This window comes from Hippocampus zosterae, chromosome 15, assembly GCF_025434085.1.
Source record: "Hippocampus zosterae strain Florida chromosome 15, ASM2543408v3, whole genome shotgun sequence".
Taxonomy (NCBI): Eukaryota; Metazoa; Chordata; class Actinopteri; order Syngnathiformes; family Syngnathidae; genus Hippocampus; species Hippocampus zosterae.
Window position 1 is genome coordinate 16,789,578 of NC_067465.1, and position 22,253 is coordinate 16,811,830.

The window sequence follows — 22,253 nt, forward strand, 5'->3', positions numbered from 1 at the left end:
TCCAAAAATATGCATAGCAGGCTGATTGAACACTCTAAATTGTCCCTGGGTGTGAGTGTGAGCGTGGATGGTTGTTCGTCTATGTGTGCCCTGCGATTGGCTGGCAACCGATTCAGGGTGTCCCCCGCCTACTGCCCGGAGACGGCTGGGATGGGCTCCAGCACCCCCCGCGACCCTAGTGAGGATCAAGCGGTACGGAAGATGAATGAATGAATATTCAAGAAGAATAAAAACATTCATAAAGACTTCATTTAGGCAGGGATGTCACAGTTCCGTGGTGACAATCATTTTAGAGCCTTTCACTGGCAAAGCTAAGGTGGGAGCAGTAATTACTTTCATACGTTTTGTTAAGTCATCAGTGACGCATATTAAGGTAGCAAATAATCAAATAAAAGCAATGTTCCAGCGTAATTGTCACTTGCATTGGCACCTATGAGGGGATTTTCTTTTTAACCTTTCCTCCATTCTTTGCTGAAAATCTCACCCATTGGTTAATCATGTGCTCAGTCAGAAGCCAAGCCCAATGTAAAAGGATCACTATGGTGCCAAGGAAGTGAATTGAGGAGTTTCATTGTGGTATCTCTCGGCAATTGTGTTGTCATTGACTCACTCTGTATTGTTTCTCTTCACCCGGGGAACACTGCATAAATAAATAAATACATAAAAAATAGCACGAACGAAGTGAGTGATGTATTCCGTAAAACTCCTTAGGACATTCTATAACTCGCTGGTGGCTTCGGCCATCCATTTTGGCATTGTCTGCTGGTCAGGCAGCATCTCGGCCCGGGACAGAAAGAGACTGAAGCGACTGGTCAGGAAGGCCAGTTCTGTCCTGGGCTGCTCCCTCGACACTCTGGATGAGGTGGCCAACAGGAGGATGCTAACTAAGCTAAAAGCTATGATGGACAGTCCCTCCCACGCCCTCCAGCCCGCCTTGACAGCACTAGGTAGCTCCTTCAGCCCAGAGACTGTTACACCCGCGTTGCAAGAAGGACAAATACCGCCGCTCGTTCCTACCGACTGCTGTCAGGCTGTTGAATAAAAAAAAAAAAAAAAAATTAAATGATGTGAAAAACATTTGTAAATAGCACTGCGACCGTATCCATATTTGTATGTATATTAGACTTAATTGAACGGTGTTTGATTTTGTTTTTCTTCTTTCTTCTTTCTACTCACAATCTTGCTGCTGTAGACTGTAAATTAAAAAAAAAAAAGGATAACTTATCTTTAAATAACACTTGCCTTGTTGCATTTGTATGGCGCGCAATGTAAATCTTGAAGGTCTTTCGGCATCTCTCAGAATCATTTTTCCCCCCCCCCATTTCTTTTTCCAGTTCCATTTTAACCCTGCGCAGTCGATGCTGGTCATGGAAGGAGAAGATCTGGACAGCGTCAACACAGCCATGACCAAGGTGTCCTACATCAACTCACGCCAGTTTCCTACGCCGGGCTTGCGACGGCTCCACATCAGCACCACTGTATTGTGAGTGCTTCTGTTTGTTCTCTTTGAAATGCATGCGTCCATTTTTGGAAAGGGCTTGTTTCCCGGCATCCGAGAAGTGTCTTCAGGCATGGCAGCCCAAAGCATTCCTCTGAGAGGAGCACTCGTATGCTAATTAAACATGACTACCACACATAACCATAAATATCAAGGAGGAGGCCTTGTTTACATATACTGTATATTTTTAAATAATGTCCAAGGGAAACTTTTGTCGACAAGAGACGGGACATGCACTCTGAGTCTATAGAGGGATGTAATTTAATCAATACTTGCATGCAAGGAGACAGGTCCATTACGGCCTGGCGACTGCTTGCCGAGAAGTGTCTTGTTTTCCTTGAACATGAACTGTCTCATGCAACTGATGCCCCCCAACCAATGACGCCTCGCATTGTCTCATAGCAAAGCGCTAATATAATATCAGAGAGATATTTTTGGAAGGTAGGGGCAGGGGAGTTATGGGCGGCTGGAATGGATGAATGGGGTTTCCCTTTCTTTTCACCTCAAGGCAGCACCGTACTGTATTCTTGAGTGTTTTAATTGGCTGACAGTCCTCATATGATGAACATCCAGGGTACGGACATAGAGAGGGTGACCTCCTACAAGTACCTGGGTATTCTTCTAAACCAGGGGTGCCCATTAGGTAGATCCTGATCTACCGGTAGATCTAAGACAAGTCCCAAGTAGATCAGAGGAGTGCCGAGAAGAAAAAAACAAACAACCATTTGTGTGTCTTTGTACATGTTATTAATATATTTTTTGTGTTAATATACACTGAACACTAATCATATTATCAGTCTCATTTTCACAAAAAAAATTTTAAAAATTAAAATAAAGGTAAATCTTAAATTTACGGTGGCCCGTGATTATGTCACCGGAAGCTGTTAGCGCTCAGCTGTTTGCAATTGCAGCTTGTGATCAGAGCTATTGCGCTCTATCTTTTATCGTCATGATTCTCATTCAGTTTGCTTCGTGTACAATTCACCAAGGGCATGAGCAAAGAATAGGAATCTAGAAGGGCCCAGGGAAGCACTTTAAAACGGTGCGTGTGAGCTACAATAGTTAACAGGCTGCAAAAGTGCGTTGCATGCCTCCGTTTCAGACTGTTGTGTGTGTGTGTGTGTGTGTGTGTGTGTGTGTGCGTGTGCGCGCGCGCGTGCGTGTGCGTGTGTGTGTGCGTGCCGGTAAGGGCAGATGCCGTAAGGTTAGTTGATCGAAAAGTAGATCTTCGATCCAAAAAGTTTGGGCACCCCTGGTCTAAACAATAAACTGGATTGGTCTACCAACACGGACTCCCTGATTAGGAAGGGAGAGAGCTGACTCTTCCTACTCAGGAAACTGAGGTCTTTTGGGCTTCAGGGGTCACTCCTTAATATTAAATTAAATAAATGTAAAAAATGTATATCGTTTGAAAAGTTTGGCTGGTGACTAGTCTGGAGCTAACACTAACACGGACGCATACACATAAAACTTTGCTTGTGTGTAATAGTCTTAGCACTGATTTTCCCCATTCCTGTGTGTGTGTGTAACGGAGCACCTGGATCCGGTGACAACCACACTTGCATGTTCTTTATCAGTTTAAATGTGTATTCAGCAGCAGCGGCGGCGAGTTTTTCTTCTATGTGTCATATGTGTGTATTCAAGATGGTGCGGGGCACCGTGGACACTGTCACATTGCCGCTAAAGTCGGCCTTCGAATGAGACACACCTAACTATTTAACACGGAGGCAGTGCTAATGAACACAGCATCCATCTCAAACTCGCGGGTGCCGTACTAACATTAAACTTTCATATCACGGCTGGGGCCCTCAAACGAGTGCCCAATATGCCCCACGGGCCGTGAGTGTCAGAATCTTGCCGTATACTGTTAGCTCGATCCAAATTGTGTGCTCACAGTTATCTGCAAAATGTATTTTATTTCTTTTACTTTTCACAGATGGCTGTAAACAATCTGATCACACCGCCAGATGCCTGAGTCCTCTCTAACAAATACAGTGCACAGAGTTCACATATGTTGAACATCCCTGCAGGATGCTAAGTATAATGGGGCTCTTCATGGCGGTGGATTAAGCCCTCGCTGAGGCCAGGTTCACGTTTGTTTGTCACAGCCGTAAAAACAATGAGAGGCTCGCGCTGCCTCTCAATGCGTGTTCACACTTGCGCTGCCGGCAGAACAGCACACGGCAACAAGCTGCTCTACTTCCACACGGCTGACTCTGTGTGGCATCAATTTTGACCTTGTATTTTAGACAGTTACTGTGTCTAAAATACAGCCCACACTCCATTCACGGGCTATGGCTGAAATTAGATTCAGTTAGCTGGAAAAACACTCGATTGAGGAATACAATTTTTAGAAAAGGCAGCATTGTGACAGCCACGTTGTGAAGTCTGTCATCTTCATCTCATCTTCCTGACACCTGCAGAGTCAACATAGATTAGAAATAGAAGACATTTTATTGTCGTCGCTCAGTGGACAAAATGGCAGAAAGACCTACTTAAGTGCTATGTTAAGGGCAAGACAAACTACAAACCATTTCAAAATATCCTTTTTATTGTTCTCCCACACATTAAACTGATTAAACCACAGATTTTATAATATTCCTTTTGCGTCTGCAGTTCTCTCTCAGTGGGGTTGAGCATTTTGAATTTAGAATGGGAACGACATGTTGAATGTGTCATTGGAAAAGAATAGGGAATTTAGAATTGGGTAATACATGGAAGTTATGTGAGAGGAATTGATCAGATTGAATGGCAAAGGGAGCGAAACATTTAGAATTTCATCTGGGAATGAAACGTGTTGCGTTGAATATGCCCCCCCCCCTCCCCCCTCTCTATTGAATTGGAAATGCGGGGCAGGTTGGGGCTGGGAAATGTGCAATTGTGGGAAAACTGTGATTGTGTGGACAGAGAGAAATAATGCAGTGCAAGGTATGAATACAATTATCGCTTCAAAATCAGTAGCAAACGATGAACCTCCGATATGCTGTGGTTTGACCATACACCGCTAAAGCCAATCCACCCGTTGAAGCAGTAATAGTTGCCGTGTGCTCCCGCTTGTACGCCAGGTGTTTCGGCGAGAACGCGTGTCTGTCCGTCCCAGACGTCAAGGCGGTTGTCGTGGTGCAGCCGCCCAGTGAACCGAGAATCACCATTACGGGATCCGATCGACTCGTCAGAGCCGCCGTTGACCTTGGTGCTCCGCCCGGCGTGGCACCCTTCAAGGAGCTTTACATCACCAGCACAGTCACGAAGGGCTTTGGTGGATGTGAGATGTCAGACGGAATGTGCAGCAAACATCTAAGATAGCGTTGTTGGTACTCTTTGGAAGGGGCTTATTGTTGGATTCTGTGCACACATGCAGCCCACAGGCCAGCTGTTATGGAGGTGATGCATAACTTGGACTACTGTGACATTCTGGTGATCGGGGACGAGCTGAATCCCCAAAGCGAGAGCCTGCAGATTCATCACAGCGCTCTGCTGGGAAAACACCTGGACGCCACCAACTCCACCTCGGGAATGTCAATATATGGTTAGTTTTGCAAATATTGCCTTTCGGCAAGTTCACGTCTTCAATCTTTGTGTTTCATGTTTATTGTGGATTCAATGTTTGCAGCCTTTTTTTTCCCCACAGAGTAACCCCCCCCCCCCCCCCCAAAAAAAAAAACCTGAGGAGGCCTTGGTGTTCATTGAAAACATTGTTGTAGTGCTAAAAATGACTTTTTGGAATCGACGATACCTTATGCACACTGTAAACATTAACACTGAGCTTAATACAGGAACAGTAAAATAATAATAAAACACTGACAGAATGATTCTACACGACAGCTTTTGTGCTCGCGATATGGTTGAGAGTAGGGGATGGTGATGACGTCCATACCAGGAGTCTTTCTCCCTTATGTGCGAATCCCTTTAAAGCTTCCTTGTTTCGTTTTTTTCCTCCTCCACTGTAGAATGCCAAATTGTCTTAGATTGGGATTCTTTTATTGCTGCTGGCACTGTTTCTTTATTATTATTATTATTATTATTATTTCTATTTATTTATTTTTGAGACCGTGGTAGGAAAAGGTCTGTTGAAAACTCCACTTACAATGCAGAGGTCATTTGGACGCCTTCCAGCATCCTAAAGGGGCCGGCCATCACACTTCCTATTAGGCCAGCAGAGAAGATCACACCGTTAACTCCTGAGACATTCCAAGGAGGCCAGAGAGCCCAGAAGCTTGCTGCTGACCTTCTTTTTTTTTTTTTGACAACCTGTGACATCCCATCCTAAATTCCGTAGTGCGTAGCTGCTTTGCGAATAGGACATTAAAACGGCGCAAACTATGGCCGTGGTTCATTATTTGTGGTTTGGGGCCCTCGAAACGTCCATTGACGTCATGACTTTTGCTAGTTACTGGACTATTTCATCACCCGAAAGAGCCTTCTTCCTCCCTCACTATGCATGAAGAGTGTGACTTAGTTAACCATTTCATGCACCAATAATGATAACCTGTAACCTGACAACATGATAAGATGTCCACTGTAGTAACCGCTGTCCTTGAAAGGGTTAATAACAATAATCCCTTTGATCTGTAAAAGTAAAAGCTCTCTGAAATTTTTTGTGGTGGTCTGTATGGACAGGAGAATTGGCATACAAAAAAAACCCTCAAAAAAGAAATCTCAAACCTGTTTGTTTCCCCCTAAATCTGACACGCACAACAGATTACACTGTGCAATTGTTGGCTCTTTGTCCCCACGTTGAGTAAAAGTGGTTGAAGTAACAGTGGTCCCTGTTCACCGCGGGTTAGGGTTAGCATACAGAAAAAAACAACTTCCTTTTGAGCCTTAAAATAGTCCTCCCACACACTTAAACTTATCTAACTCACCATTTAAACATATTGTAAACATCCTTGATTGTACATTTTTTAGATGCATTTGTTTAAGCCTTCCTGCCCATTCATCTTGTCATGGCATTAAAAGTGATTTCAACACACTCTTGAATTGTATTCCAACAGAGAGGCGAACCACAGGGATATGTACCAGATCTCCTGCAATAGGTGAAAAATGGCAAAAATGAGAGACCAGAAAGAAACATTTCTTTTGACGCCAAAATATCGAATGAAACTACGGTATTCCGTCAAACATCTCCACGCTAACATAGTAGCATGTGAAACACAATTAAGGGGGTAAAAGAAAATGAGCAGAGAGAGCTACAGGAACGTTCGAACGACTACAACCTTCAACGCAGACATCGAACTCACACTGGAGTTCAGTTGGAGACCTTCTCTGCCAGCGTGTCACTACATTCCTACTACTCATCGGGACTTGCCTGCATACTGTAAATGCTAATGCTCAAATAGCTGCAAGGTTGTGTGCGGACACTCTACTGTAATCTTTTTCTGCCCAATTCTGCGATTTCCTGATTGGGAATCTGTCGTTATGCTACTTGAAAGCATTATTGTGTTAATGTGGATTTAAGTGTGTGTGTGTGTGTGTGTGTGTGTACGTGTACGTGTGTGTGCGCGCAAGGTGTGGACTCCATGGCGCACTATGAGCAGGCACTGCGTCAGGTGCGCTACAGGAACTGGCGACCTGCCACCCTAACTGAAAGACGGTTCAGACTCACCTGCTCGGAACTTAACGGCCGTTACACCAGCAATGAATTCATCGTGGAGGTTATTTTCACTTTTTCATGCAAGCTCCACTTTTTCTCTGCCTGCCTTTGAGGACATGTCACTCTTGATCCCAAACGATTATCTTGAGCGGCTTGCCATCTTCACCCTCTTCCGCTCGACCCTCTTGCATACGAAATCTGTATGACGGCGAGTGTTCTTGTGCCACTTCAGGTCAGTGTTATTCACCACGGAAAACCAGCGGAGCGTCTCATGGCTGCTCAGGCGCAGTACATGAGACCCCGTCATCAGCCACTCATGATACATGCGCCTCATTCCCACATGTCAGGTAAGACTTGGACTGGCTCTTAAGGTCAACACTTTTCAAAAAGTTCCAATATATTGTATCACACAGAATATCACAACGCAATTCCAGCAAATCCCCAAACGTTCCTTTTTCCTTCTTGGCCAGGACCAGCACCTCCAGCAGCCACAGTCGTGATTGTGGTGTGCATCGCTGCCCTGGTGGTGATCGTGGTGATCGGTGTGTACAGAATCCACGCAACTCATCAAGAGGGCTGCAGACAGGAAGAGGATGGAGCCAGAGAGCCCGAGCTGGACTGGGAGAAGTCTGCGCTCAACATCACGGTCAACCCCATGGAGGTAACCGCCTCACCTTAAACTTCATTACTTTCCGCCACTGGAAAAGCGTTCCACGACAACATCATTTCTGATTTTGAAATCAGAACGTGGGAGGCGCTCGAGCACTCGGCGAAGAAGCGAGCGGCAAGTTGTGTCGGGAGGAAGAAGAGGATGAAGAACACGTGGGAGGAATGGCAAGTGCAGAGTCGGATAACAGCGATGACGACGATGAGGAGGAGGAGGAGGAAGATGAGGGGGAGATAGAAACGGCAAAGGAGAGGAAACTCAAGTGGCGCATTTCCTCCCCAACTTACTGAGCACACACACACACAAGCAACATATTTCTGCACATACTGTATACTGGATGCATCTCTCTCTCTCTCTCTCTCTCTCTCTCTCTCTCTCTCTCTCTCTCTCTCTCTCTCTCTCTCTCTCTCTCTCTCTCTCTCTCTCTCTCTCCCCCCCCCTCACCCCTACCCCTCCCAACACACAGAGGGGCCCCTGCTGTTATTTCCTGGCAAACATTCCCCCCTGCTGGACACAGTTTGAACTGGTGATGAAGGAACTCCAAGCAGTCTTGGGTTGTTACCTTGGCACTGGCAGGGTTCCGCTTCTACAGTCATGAACAAACATGGTGTTTAAGTATATAGTTGGGGCCCTAGCCATCATACACTACTCATAAAAAGCTGGGAATATCGGGTGGAATTTCAGGATCAACCAAAAATGTGACGCAACTTTGACGGTGTTAACGTTCTAGAAACTTTTATCATGGTGTATGATCCACGGAAATGCCCAAGCAGGTCCACTTCTATGCCTTGCTGTGAGACTCTTCTAGTGTCAGTAGCTGGTTACAGCTTAGAGACTGGAAGAGTCACAGAAAGGCAAAGAAGTGGATGTCCTTGTGAATTTTGCCATTCAGCTTCTTGTTGAAGAACAGCAAGTCCTGCAAAAAGGAGCTAAAACATTAAACGGCAGGACATCTTCATTAATAGGTCAAATGTGAAGGTTAGCGGGCAGTGGTTCACTTTCCACCAAGTACTGCCTATCACAAAAACTTGTGCTCTCCAAGTATCACTGTCATGACCAACAGTAAAATACAGTTGTGTAAAGTTAATCAAAAACAGCTTTTTTTTTGGCCTCAAACAATATTACAATATTAATATTACAATACAATACAATACAATACAATACAATACATGCTGATTTATATAGCGCTTTCACAACAGCGGCAGCTGTAACAAAGCGCTTTACAAAACAGTTAAACAGTTAAAACATAAAGTAAAATAATAAACACAACACATAACATAAAACACGGACAGTCGTGCAGTCCTAACCACTTTTCCTTCACACGCTTTGTTGTTTGAAGCAGTTTGAGATGAAAGAGGAGAGAATCAAAGTGTCCTTTAACCAGTGGATCAGAGACGTCATGCTCAAAATGTGCACACGTCGGCTACAAGCTAAGTTTCAAAGTCAACAAGAAGCTGTAGCATCCATTGACGAAAAAAGAGATTGGTTCACTTCTCCTGTCCCATGGAAATCCATTTCAGTTCCAAGCGGCGACTCACGGTTCCAAATTGGCATCGGCGCTCTTCGCCAACGCTCCTCTCTCCTCATCCTCAACTTCAGCGGCCATCAATCCAGCCGCACCAACGCCAACTGTCCAACAGCGCTGACATAGCCACTGAACAAATTGGGGTTGTGAAAAATGCTGCCCATTACTGGCGCAAAAAACACAAGCGCCCCAGGTCTGTCCAGCACCGACAGTCAATGGCGCCGACATTCCTACCAATCAAAATCTGTGCTGGTACAGGCGTGCTGCCGAAAAGGCGCAACCACCAAGCACAGATACTGCTCCTTTGACGAATGTCGTGGCCAAAAAACGCTGAAAACAGTCCATATCAGGTCCACACAATGAAACAACAAACAACATGTGACAAAACAAAAGACAAAAACAGCAAAAGTACAGTAAGCCTCTGTCAAATTAAGCGCAGTTTAAATGTCAACACTGCGCTTGGATATCGAGGAAAACTGACTCAATGATTCTATTAAAAGCTGTTGCACATAAAAGTGAAATATTGAAGTGCACTTGGGCAGTGGTATTTATTTATTGATTGATTGATTGCATACCAAAAAAAGGGGGAATTACAGCAGAATTACACTTGTGGTCAACAGCAAATTTGGCGACGTGTATTTTTCACGCCTATTTCAAAAACGTCTTTAGGTTTGTTTTTCCAGCACAGCAGGTTTTTAAGAGATTTTCATTCTTTGGGCAATACGCATTTGACTATGTGTTTCAATTTATAACTAATATTTCTGAAAAAAAATGGGAAAAGAAGATGGGATTTGCATGTCTGATTAAACATAGTGTTCATCCTGTAATTTCACCACAAAACCAAATATCACGAATTTATTGTGGGTAGTGAATTTTTGAAATGCATTTTTTTTTCCAGATAACTTCTGTAGCGTTTGCCATAGAAAGAGAACCACTTGCATCTGTGTGTAAGTTCAGTGGACTTCCAAATGCACACATTGTAGAGAAACAGTCTTGTTTGAGTTGGTTTTTGCACCGCTTTATTCTCCTTCAACATGACACCAGAGATGGGAAGTAACGAAACTTTGGCTTTTAGAGTAGTTTGTAAAACACTTATGAGTTAGTGCGTGTCTTGTTTTCATCTTCAGCTCAAACGTTGCACCCTTTGTGCACTTACTGTATCTCAGAAACATCCCAGTGCATGGCCGTTAATAAAGAGAAACCTACTTTTCGTGATTGTAAAACCTTGGGACTAGACGGACACGACGACTACACTGGTGCCTCGAGATATGACTTTGATTCGGTCCCTGACCATGCCTGTCATTCAAAATGCTCATTTCAAATCATCTTTTGCAAATGTTTCAAATGTTTGTGATGAGAAAAAGAGCACTCTCTCATATTATGCTTTATAAAAACATGCAGTAATACCATCATGAAATAGAATTTACATTCAAACAGGACAATGTGCTGTGCTTTGGTGTGCACAACTTAGGCACTTGGGGGCAGTACAGTAGACATATGTCCATACATAAGATGAATATTGATGAATATTGCCTCTGTGGAATGTGGGTTAAGCAGCAAAATCTGCCCGTTTTTGTCCATCTCATGGGGCGACTATTTTCCACCTTTTGTCCACTGAAAATGACATCACAGTTGCTCAGGTAACGAACAATCATGGCTCAGCTTCAGAAAACAACTTGAGGCATGGTTTGGATTTTGCTGCTTCACTCAGATTCCACAACCAAAATATGAATCAGAATGCCATATTTAGACTAGTAGAGGCATTAGAACATCTTATTGTCAAGAAAATTTGGTGGTTCCCTTTCCCTTTAAGAATCGATGCCTGTGAGTCCAATTAATGCCCCACACACGAACACAAAGCATTCCGAGAGGTTGCTTGTAAACTGTATTGTTTGTACATCAGGCATATATTAAGTGTAACTTTGAAATTTCGTCAAGCCCAACTCTGATGGGCCAAGTGTTGTCGTTTCATCCAGATCCCAGTAGTGGCGTGGAATGGTGCTACTCGGGCTTGTGACATAAAGTGGAACTATATTTGGATGCGGCTGTTCACAATCTGGCATTTTATGTACACTTCTGACATCAATTAGGTGTTATTTGGTATTTGTACGAATGTTCTTTTTCCGGATGTTCGTAACTAGGGCACCTACTGTATAGTCTCCATTTCCAATGTGTTCAAACTGCCACTGTACAGCGCTCGTTTTGCAAACTGTTCTATGTAAGTTAAAGCAAGAAAATCTGGGGGGAAAAAAGTTGGGGCCGTCGTATCTCAAGGCACCGCAGTTAGTTCAGTTATCATTTAGCTCCTTTGGTTTGCCACAAGTACATTGACGCTGAGATGATTAGCATTCTGCCAACGGATACTGAGCCACTAATGTTGTTGGGAGGTCACAAGGTCGGAAAGCTGGTGTCCTGAATGTAGTCGAGCAAATAAAGGACTTAGAGGTCACCCTGTAGCTGATGTCTTCACTTTGAATTCCACTCCAGTGCCTCCAAGAAAGAAAACTCCAAAAACGAGTTGTTTTCATCTGTTAAAAGTGTTGCTCTGTTCCAGCAAAATCTTAAGACTTCCCATGAGAAGTGCGGTCCCCTTTAAGAACAGAAGAATTGTTCTCTCAATTAAATGCAAAAATAACTCTTTAGCATGTCAATATCCTCACAAGACATTTCTGTACCATAATAATCCAATCTCAGAGTAGTTCTCCTTTCTCGTGAACTCCTGTTGGCCTGGTTGTGATGTCATCAATGTGAGACATTTGTCAAGTTGTGCTTCTGACAGACATTTACATACATGAGGCAAACCTTGTAAGGGAGAAGTTATGAACAGTTCTTTTCTATATATAGTATATTTCGGGATTTTGTAAATAAATGTTGGATATTTCTCCCTTTGTAGTGGCCATCGCACTGCTTTCTGTATTTTGCCCAATAAAGAATTTAGAATTTAACGTGCATGCCTCACTCGTATATGTAGAACAATGCCAAACGGGCCCTGCAATTGACTGATGACCAGTATAGCGTGGATTGCGCATCTCGCTGAAAGGCAGTTGAGTGAGAGCTCACCTGTGACCAGAGATGGTAGAAGTTCAGATACTTGTCAAAAGGCTACTGTTGTGTTTATCATTTTTTTCAGAAGATTTTTTTGGGGGTGTGGGGTTTGAAAAAAATCCAACCTTAATCAAGGGGCTGGTGTGAAGTTTGCATGCACTACCGTGCCTACGTGGGTTTTGTCTGGGTACTCCAGTTTCCTCCCACATTCCAAAAACATGCCAGGAAAGTTGATTGATCACTCTATTGTCCCTCCCGGTGACTGAGCGCGAATGGTTAGTGTGTGTGTGCCCTGCGATTGGCTGGCAAGCCATTTAGGATGACCCTGCCAACTGCCCGAAGACAGCTGGGATAGGCTCCAGCACGCCTGTGACGCTCCTGAGAATAAGCGGCTTGGATAATGGATGGATAGATCAACGAGTTACTCTGTGATCACAAGCAGTGCCCCCACACCTTTCCAAAAACAGAAAATAATAAAATATCACAGCAGATATTTTCTCAATTCATGTTATGCTTTTATTCACATTTCATATCTAACACCAACCGTCTCTCCATACATTCTACAAGGACACATAGCCAGACCAGCCATCATTAATAATAACAATAACAAAGCAGCATTAAAAGAAACTTTATATTTTCCTCCCTTCATTACCAGCATCTTTGTAATAAATTCACCTGAATGAAACATCAATGATTAGTTTAAAAAAAAACTCTTGACATCGGAATAAGACTCACCACACTCAATAATAATAATAATAATAATAATAATAATAATAATAATACAAAGTCCAATGTAAAAAAAAAAAAAACACGAAAAAAAGTGACTCAAGCCTTTTCTCTGAAATGGAACATGATGGGTCTACAGTGTGTGTGTATGTGCGTGCGCGCGCACGCACGCATAGTCATCTGCATTCTCGGTCATAAACGGCTATGGCACGAGAGGTCACGTTTAAATGTCCATTCTCAGCCTTTTATGAAAGTTCCATAATTACTTAGCAGAGCAACTTTGTCGGTTCTGGTCTTGAAAACAGATCCAGTCTCCTATCTAAAAGTTCTCCAACTCGCCGTCGTGTCCTCCTTCTATTGCCATCATTCGCAGGCAAGCACTGCACTGGGGGAGGGGGGGGTCCTCCAGCTCAGAATGCAGCACCAGACACAAGATAAAACTTCATGAATGTGTGTGGACACCTCCATGTGGCTTCCTCGAATGGAAAACTTTGGTCCAAATACATTTATTGTCATGTCCAGTGCAACTTAAACATGTAAGGATTTTCTTAACATGTGCTCAGTGGAATGTATGGATGATTATTCGGGCCACGCTGTGCAAACAAATGAAAAGGTTAACAATGAGCACTAACAAGTGGAACTTCTGAGACTATCGCTTGCAAAAATAGATATTTCACAAGTCCCCCCACCCCATGCATCTCTTTGCTGAACCGCTCATCCATCTCATTCGTGTGAAAGTGAGCGTGAAACCATGTTCATCTATGTGTGCCCTGTAACTGGCTGGCAACCAGATCAGGGTGGACCTCTTGCCCACTCAGCTCGGATCGACTCATACTCAACCGTGGCCCTTTTGAGCATAAGAGCAACTAAAAGAGGTTGATGTACATGCAACAGTGATCATCTACACACACACACACACACACACATATACTGTACATATACTGTAGATGTATATGTGTGTGTATATATATATATACACACATCTATACATATGTATATTGTACATATATATAATAATAATAATAATAATAATAATAGCGGCCCGGTAGTCCAGTGGTTAGCACGTCGGCTTCACAGTGCAGAGGTACCGGGTTCGATTCCAGCTCCGGCCTCCCTGTGTGGAGTTTGCATGTTCTCCCCGGGCCTGCGTGGGTTTTCTCCGGGTGCTCCGGTTTCCTCCCACATTCCAAAAATATGCAAAGCAGGCTGATTGAACACTCTAAATTGTCCCTGGGTGTGAGTGTGAGCGTGGATGGTTGTTCGTCTATGTGTGCCCTGCGATTGGCTGGCAACCGATTCAGGGTGTCCCCTGCCTACTGCCCGGAGACGGCTGGGATGGGCTCCGGCACCCCCCGCGACCCTAGTGAGGATCAAGCGGTACGGAAGATGAATGAATGATGAAAGGATAATAATAATAATGCTCTTGCGACGCGGAGGCCCAGTCTCATTCGGCTGGGTCGTCGCAGTGCGTAGAGCCAATCAGCTTCACCAGGGTCCGCCAATGACCACGGTCATGGGCCAGGTCCGCTGCATCCTCCAGGGTGTGTGTGTATGTGTATATATATACACACAGCGTGGCCCCATATATATATATATATATATTAGAGCTGTCAGTTTAGCGCGTTTTTATTGGCATTAATTTTAATGAATTTTAACGGGATTAAAATTTTTCTCACGAGATTAACGCGGCTCGCGTCACAAGCGGATGTTACGTTGCTCTACAAATACACTAGAACAAACCAACAAGCGCGCTGCAGAAGTCCACGCCCATGTCTGTTTTGCCAGCCGCGGCAGCATGAGACACCGAAAACGGATACCTAAAGAGTTTAGGAATGGAAAGTTTACTTTTAAAAAGTTGCCCGATTGCTCCACTGACAAGACCAAAGTTATCTGTTCTTCTCTCACTCTCTGTATCATATGTATCATATGCCACTGACACGATTGTTAGTTGTTTGGAACTATTTTGTGTGGAAGGTTACAGTGTTCTGCGTCCATGTAAAAAGAGCGGGTGGAGCTTCTCTGTGTTTGTCTGACAGTGGTAGCGACCTAGCGAAAATAAAACGTCTCCAGTGTTGTCATCGAACCAAGTGTCATTCGAAATGAGGTCTACACAAAAACTGTAGAGAGACTTCCGCACAAGAAGGACCAACACAATCAACATAGCCTGACTGTGTTAGGGGGAGTGACCCCCCCACACCGTTCAGAATGGTTTGCCCCAGCAGCACGGGGGAAATGCGTGCGCTTTTTTTGTACGGCGGGCAGTTTGGAATACAGCGGCACATAATGAACGCTGGTGTCCGGTGTCTCGTTATTCTTCAACAAACATACAGAAACAGACTGCTGTGTTCAACCATGGTTTAAATCTACTATAGGCTGAGTACTAGTTTACCTTAGATGTGCACTTTATAATGTTATATTGCTCTGTTTTGATTTTATTTAAAAAGCTGTTAAAGCAGCAGTTGTGTGACAAAACATTGTTTTCACTGTTGTTGGATAGTAATATTGTGTGAGAGATTATGTGTGAATAACTGCTCCAAGTGAAAAATATTCATGTAAAATTGAAAATCGAAATTGTTATTTCAGTAAATATTTGCATTTGGCTCATAGAAAACTGATTCATGATTCCATGTTGATGAGAGCATTAAAATGGGGGAAAATAGGACAAAAAATGTAAAAGGAAATTCAGAAATGATAAAAAAATGTGTGAGTAATCACGATTAATTTTTTAGTCCATTTGAGTTAATTATGGCAGTTGCATTTTTAATTACCGGTAGATTAAATATTTTAATCGTTTGACAGCTCTAATATATATATATATATATATATATATATAGTCCTATTACTCAGTAGTAGTTTTACATGCATGAACGCGCACACACAAACACGCATGCACACACACACACAGACATACAAACAAATGGTGTTCATGACATACCATGTCAGTCAGTTTTCTTTTTTTGACAGACCCTCCCAAAAGTAATGATCAGAGCAGCAACCTTTTTCAATCAATTTACAAAGTAAATACCTTCACTGATAATGCATGACAACTGTTGTTTTGATTTCAATGGACCAATAAAACACTACATCACTCCAAGAATTAAGACTTGATTTGGAAAGAAGTTTCAAAAATCGATCAGGTTTTTTTGTTTTTTGCTGTGCTTCAATGTGTTGGTCTCAATGGATCCAGTAGGTCAGTAAGCTACATGGCAGCAGTCATGTAAGACGTCTGCAAAGGGCGATGCCGATCTGACCAACATGTTGCCGTATTGAACCCAAAGAGCTTTTTGGTCGCTGGGATAAAACTAAAAATGGTGTGTTCCGATTTCTCTTGTCGCCTGCATTGGCGCTCGTTGACTCATCCAGAAGGCCTCCAGGGGTGGGACGAGCGTGCTTTCTCTGCACAGTCTCGATTCTGATCCGTAGGTGGCGATAGTGCCCTGCAGCCCGTCAATAACTGACTTCAAGTCCAAAAATGAACCAAAGAGCAGCTCCAGACGCCGCTCTCTTTGCGTGCCAGTGAATCCATCTGCAGCTCGCTAGCTCGGGACCCGTCACCTCTTCCGTCTGCTCGGTTTCTTTCAAGCGCTTCCTTCTTTCCCTTCCGACTTCCTGCCGTTTGCCCACCTGCTGCTCGGCTGTGTGAGTCCTCGCGGTCCCAGTGGGTTCTGCTGGTGTCAGTCACTGGTACTGGAGGTAATTTTTGAGGGACTCAGGCAGGGGGAGGCTCTCGATCTCCTGAAGGCGCTCCCGGCCCAACGCTAGGCGGGCCGCACGGCGGCACAGGTCCGTCAGAGGTAGAGGCTCCGCTGAAAGAGGAAGTAGAGAGAGGGCAAAGGTTATCAAGGGTGCAGCAGATGGCGACTCCTTGTTGGTTAAAAAAAACTAACAAACAACCAGACGGCCTGAGTGGAGCAGATGAGCAATGGGCTATGATGTTGCACGTTTGGAATATTTCACCCTTTCCCAATCGGGTCAAATTTTCCCACCTTTGTGCTAAATGGCTTCAAATGAGTGACGTGGGAAAACATTGGAGGAATTAAAGCATTTGGCCATATATCGAGGGGGGACAAACAGAACAAAAGGAGCTGCTATTAGAGTGATGTCACTCACGAGGCCACGTCTCTTAAAAAACACACATTAAATATGTAAATTTTTGATGTGACTTTAACCTTGTACCAATCTACTATCTAATAAAATCTACTGCGGTTGGATTTTATAAAGGCAGTTTTTTTCTTTAGATTCTTTATTAGTGTGTGTTGATGTTCAGTGTACAGTACAGTGCTGTTGTTTCCTCATTCTTTTTTTTTTTAATTAGAGTGGAGCGGACTACAGAAAGAAACTGCACATTTGTGAATTTCCAAAATGAAAGTTTTTTTTTTCCCCCCTTGGGAACCAATCGTCGATTATTTACTGAAACGCTCCTCAATTTTCTGTTTTTCTGCTCAGGGCATAGCAACAAAATGAGTACTTTGGCTCCATCTTGTGGAATTTCTCATGAAGATACACAACTCAGTTAACGGATGGATTTTAGTTTGTAGTCTTTTGAGGTGAAACTAAGTCGTTTCTGCTACTCCCTCGATCTAGCACCAGTATAGCCCATGTACGTCCATTTTGCCGTTTCAGTTTGGTTGGATTTATTATTTTGGGTGAATGTTGGTTGGATTTATTATTTTGGGTGAATGGCAAAAGTTGATTTGATTTGTAAAGTGCAAGTGAGCACAATAGCTCATGTGTGATGTCACGTCAGTGTGTGCTAACCTATTAGTATGCTAGCAAATGATATCAATGAGCCTCATGAGGCTGTTATTTAACCACAGTCGTTTACGTAACATGACTGTGTACATTTTCGTCCCACAGAGTTGATGCTTTATGGCCTTTTGTGCCATCCTCCTTGGCTTATCTCACCTGACTTTGGACGAAATGCAGACTTCACCCACATAAGAGACAGACAAGCATTCACACCACGACACTGTGAAGAGCTTATTCCTGTTCCATTGGAGGTGTGTGAAATGCCTCCACAGAACAAAAAGAACAAACTGCCTTGTTTGGGATCTCGTGATGTCTTGTGATGTGTGTGCGCGCATGCGTGTCCGACTAGTCCTTAAATCCTTCCACCTGATGTAACTTGTACTGTAGTTGCAGAACACACGCACGCAGTTGAGGCGACAACAGAGGTCATTCAACGGAGCATGCCCAAAGATTCAAAGAGTGGCGGCAAGGCAAGGGATATGAGTCTTCAATCAATAGCTGTGGAAATGTAAGCTTGGGAGAAGACTGGGAAAAGCACACGCTCGCAGCATTTCTCAAAGATTTACAGGAATGGAAAGTGGATTTATCAGAGATACTACCCGGAAGCGTGCGGCATGTTAACTCAACCGCCAGAGCTAATGCATAATAAATAATTCACATCACACAACAAATAAATGCCATGTGGTGTGACTATATTTGCTGCCTCATCTTTCATGTTTGTGTGTCGATGTGCTTATTATCTGGCTGGTTAATTAATCCCTGGTTTGTGGAGAGGGACTGAGAATGACGGTTCAATAAGAGGTCCAAAAAGCACAACATCACCCAAATGGCACAATGGCCGATGTCTCCAATGTTTACTGAGCCATGGCAAACAGTTTAGAAATGGAGAATTTGACAGCGCGTGAACAAACACCAAAGTATTGTTGCATCAACATGAAATGATGATGATCCTGTCTCAGTTTACTCACAAATGTACTTACTCGGATTTTTAATGGTGGGTCTGTTTTGTTGAACACAGAGCTGTTCTTGCGCTGTCTGAATGGCAACAGGTGCCGACACCGCTTAATTGATGTTACTTTCCGCAATCGAGTGGAACAGCATTTCATTGTTTTTGCTTATCAAGCTGTCAGTCATACAGCAATCGACCCAAAATTAAAACACACACACACACAAACTTTCACCTATGTGTGTACACGCATGTCTGTCCTTGCAGTGTGCTCATCGAAACGACACAAGTGCTCACCCCGACTCAAGCACGGTGACCTCACTTTGATGCGCGACTACTTGATGGTAATGTGAGCTGTTCTCCTCACACGAAAGTGATATGCGGCATCAGCTCTCCTCTGCGTTGACATTGACGTCAACACTTCAGACAACTGGGAGCAGGCACTACATGATATTGACATTAAAAGTATACTGCAAGGTTCTTGAAGAGCATTTTCGAGAGATATGCCTCTCAAACCTTTTCCACTGAAGTATTGCCTCCAAAATGCGGCAGACCCCTGTACCACCAGACTGGCCAATATTAACTCAAACACTGCCATGGGCGATTATATTTGTCAATTGGAATTCAAACGTTTACTGCCACTGACATAAAGAGTACCGTATTTTCCGCACTAAAAGGCGCACCAGATTAAAGGCGCACCTTCAATGAATAGCCTATTTTGCAATGTTTTTCATATATTGGACGCACCACATGATAAGACGCAATCTACAATGCATATACTTGATGGAGCTATGATCAAGGAAATGCCACCACTCGAGTGAAGCGCGCCTCAGCAGCCCACGTCCGCTGCCCTCTGCTGTGTGCACGTGAGTGCGTGAGCATGTCCGCACACGTGGTTCAACCAATCAGCGTCGACGTAACCCACGTCATAAATCAAAGAAGCTTTGAACAAACGACAACAGCTAAGATAGCTTAGCTGTTGGGTGGCATTTCTATAGAACGATCAAATGTCAGTAAAACGTATTTAATAAAGCAGCGAGTGTCATGTTCCGGTTTCGACAGTAGGTGGCAGGCTTGGCATTCTTGCTGGATGAACACCTGCTGCCAATCTGTCATTTTTTTGCACTATGTACCTGTATAATAGGACCGACTAACTGGCATTTGTTTGCCGGAGAATTGTATGCCTTGCCACTGCTCTTGCCCGAGTGTGAATTATTCTCGTTCTCGTCATATTTGCTCTTGTTCTGCATGTCGTATATTTTTTGTGAGTACGGTTTTCGTTTTGATAATCTCAAGTTCATTTTTCATCCTTGCCTTTTGTGCAAGCGCTTTTTGTTATCGTGTTCTTCTGTGTTTTCCTGGTCCTTTTTTGACCATTGTTTTCTGTTTCTATTTTTGGTGGTGCATTTTTTTGCATCAAACATTTTTGTACGGAGCTCTTGTTGGAGTCTGGTATTTGGGGATCCGAAAACATTATTTGCTTTGAACGTTCGGAGCATAACAGCGACGCAGTTTACTTAACCAACAGTCAACCACATTGACTCGTTAATATTGAACTCTCTTGCCGCTGCTCGATTTCCATGTTCAACTGCGTAACCCGATCGCCTTAAGTTTGAACTCTGTGTTGTAAGCATGTCTCTAGCAAGGAGCCATTTTTGGGGTCGACATATGACCTTAATAACCATACACACGGTGCGTTGGATTTTAAGGCATGCTGTGAGCTTTTAAGAAAATGGCAGGCTTTTAGGTGCGCCTTTTAGTGTGGAAAATACGGTATTTGTGTTTAATATGTTTTTCCACATGGAGTCATCCAGCTTGTCAGTGAAATTCAGGTTTTCACTGTAATGATGAACAGATCCCTGCATATGGCAGCGCTGCATCGATTTTGGATTTGAAATTAGCTCAGTTTTTCAGAAAAGATCAAGATTAGGTGGGGAATCTTTGTCGCTTGGATTATGAGGACGAGGAATGGCAACACTGTAGGAGTCGGACATCTTGAAGCACCTGACACTCCAATAGAGTATGCACACGTATGGTATAAAGAGATTATGTATCGTGGTAGGCAGTAGAAAGAAGGACCCCGCTGATCCATCCATCCATCCATCTTCTACCGCTTATCCGGGGCCGGGTCGCAGGGGCAACAGCTTTAGCAGGGAAGCCCAGACTTCCCTCTCCCTAGCTACTTCTTCCAGCTCTCCCCGGGGGATCCCGAGGCGTTCCCAGGCCAGCTGGGTGACATAGTCTCTCCAGCGTGTCCTGGGTCTTCCTCGGGGTCTCCTCCCGGTGGGACATGCCCGGAACACCTCACCAGGGAGGCGTTCAGGAGGCATCCGAATCAGATGCCCAAGCCACCTCATCTGGCTCCTCTCGATGTGGAGGAGAAGCGGCTCGACTCTGAGCCCCTCCCGGATGACCGAGCTTCTCACCTTATCTCTAAGGGAGAGCCCGGACACCCTGCGGAGAAAACTCATTTCGGCCGCTTGTATCCGGGATCTCGTTCTTTCGGTCACGACCCATAGCTCGTGACCATAGATGAGGGTTGGAACGTAGATCGACCGGTAAATTGAGAGCTTCGCCCTTTGGCTCAGCTGATCCGAAAGGATTTTTTGGAGTTGGATACGGACTCTGATATTTGGCAGGGAAAAAATTATACAGATTAACCGGCCAATCGATCCATCTAAAAACACACCTGTTCAGGTGTGTTTTTAGACACACAGCTCTTCCATTTCCTATGTTTTTTATGATTTTTATGTCCTGTTTTTATATAATATCTTGCTTACCAATTTTTACATTGTATTTTCTTATTGTCTGTACAGTGTCCTTGGGTGGCATGAAAGGCGCTTTTAAATAAAATGCATTATTATTATTATTATTATTATATCTATCCATCGATTTTCCGATCTGCTTTAGCCTCACGAGGGTCGCAGAGGGTGCTGGATCATATCCCAGCTGTGTTCGGGCAGTAGGTTGAACCGGTTGCCAGCCAATCGCAGGGCACACAGAGACGAACAAACATCCGTGCCCAGATTCACACCTAGGGACAACTTAGAGCAGGGGTGTCCAAACTTTCTGCCAAGGGGGCCAGATTTTATGTGGTAAAATGTCGGGGGGCCGACCTTGGCTGACATTCTTTACATTGAACAACAATATTGTTCAACAAATTTTAGTAAGCCAGTCTGTTTCACATTTCCATTTTTATTTTAATTTCAACAATCTTAAGAATTTATTTTGGTTCATTTGAAACAGGTATATCACATGCAACTGCTTATTCACTTGACTTTTTCTTAAACGGAAGTCTCCTGAGTGCAAATTGATTGATTTGAAACATAAAATGTATCACCATGACTTTTCAATAGTCACAAAACCTTTGACTGGAACAACAAGGAAATGAACAAGCAATACACATATCCACAACTGCAAGGACCATTTGAAATATGACATATGGAATTTCTCCATTGCGAGACTAATAAAGGTTTTCTTAATCTTTTCTTTCTTAATAAACAC

The 22,253-nt window shown here is 43.7% G+C and overlaps 3 protein-coding genes across 7 annotated transcripts in view; 1 reads left to right on the forward strand and 2 right to left on the reverse strand.

Moving 5' to 3' along the window:
- Positions 1 to 8,895, forward strand: part of clstn2a (calsyntenin 2a) — a 132,711-nt gene extending 123,816 nt beyond the window's left edge. For 2 of the 3 annotated variants that reach the window (XM_052088411.1, XM_052088413.1), the window contains 8 exons: positions 1,335 to 1,483; positions 4,564 to 4,763; positions 4,860 to 5,027; positions 7,007 to 7,152; positions 7,324 to 7,438; positions 7,562 to 7,752; positions 7,836 to 7,925; positions 8,225 to 8,895. In XM_052088411.1, the coding sequence (XP_051944371.1) occupies positions 1,335 to 1,483; positions 4,564 to 4,763; positions 4,860 to 5,027; positions 7,007 to 7,152; positions 7,324 to 7,438; positions 7,562 to 7,752; positions 7,836 to 7,925; positions 8,225 to 8,356 (1,191 nt within the window). In that variant the 3' untranslated portion in view covers positions 8,357 to 8,895. Of the gene's footprint in view, positions 1 to 1,334; positions 1,484 to 4,563; positions 4,764 to 4,859; positions 5,028 to 7,006; positions 7,153 to 7,323; positions 7,439 to 7,561; positions 7,753 to 7,835; positions 8,205 to 8,224 lie in introns of those variants that run through there. The other variant, XM_052088412.1, reaches the window with a different exon arrangement.
- nmnat3 (nicotinamide nucleotide adenylyltransferase 3) overlaps positions 1 to 22,253 on the reverse strand; it is a 266,385-nt gene that overhangs the window by 138,970 nt on the left and 105,162 nt on the right. The gene's annotated exons all lie outside the window — the stretch shown is intronic.
- The window catches only part of spsb4a (splA/ryanodine receptor domain and SOCS box containing 4a), an 81,682-nt gene continuing 72,250 nt past the window's right edge, over positions 12,822 to 22,253 (reverse strand). For all 3 annotated transcript variants that reach the window (XM_052088569.1, XM_052088571.1, XM_052088570.1), the window contains exon 3: positions 12,822 to 16,860. In XM_052088569.1, the coding sequence (XP_051944529.1) occupies positions 16,733 to 16,860 (128 nt within the window). In that variant the 3' untranslated portion in view covers positions 12,822 to 16,732. The remainder of the gene's footprint in view (positions 16,861 to 22,253) is intronic.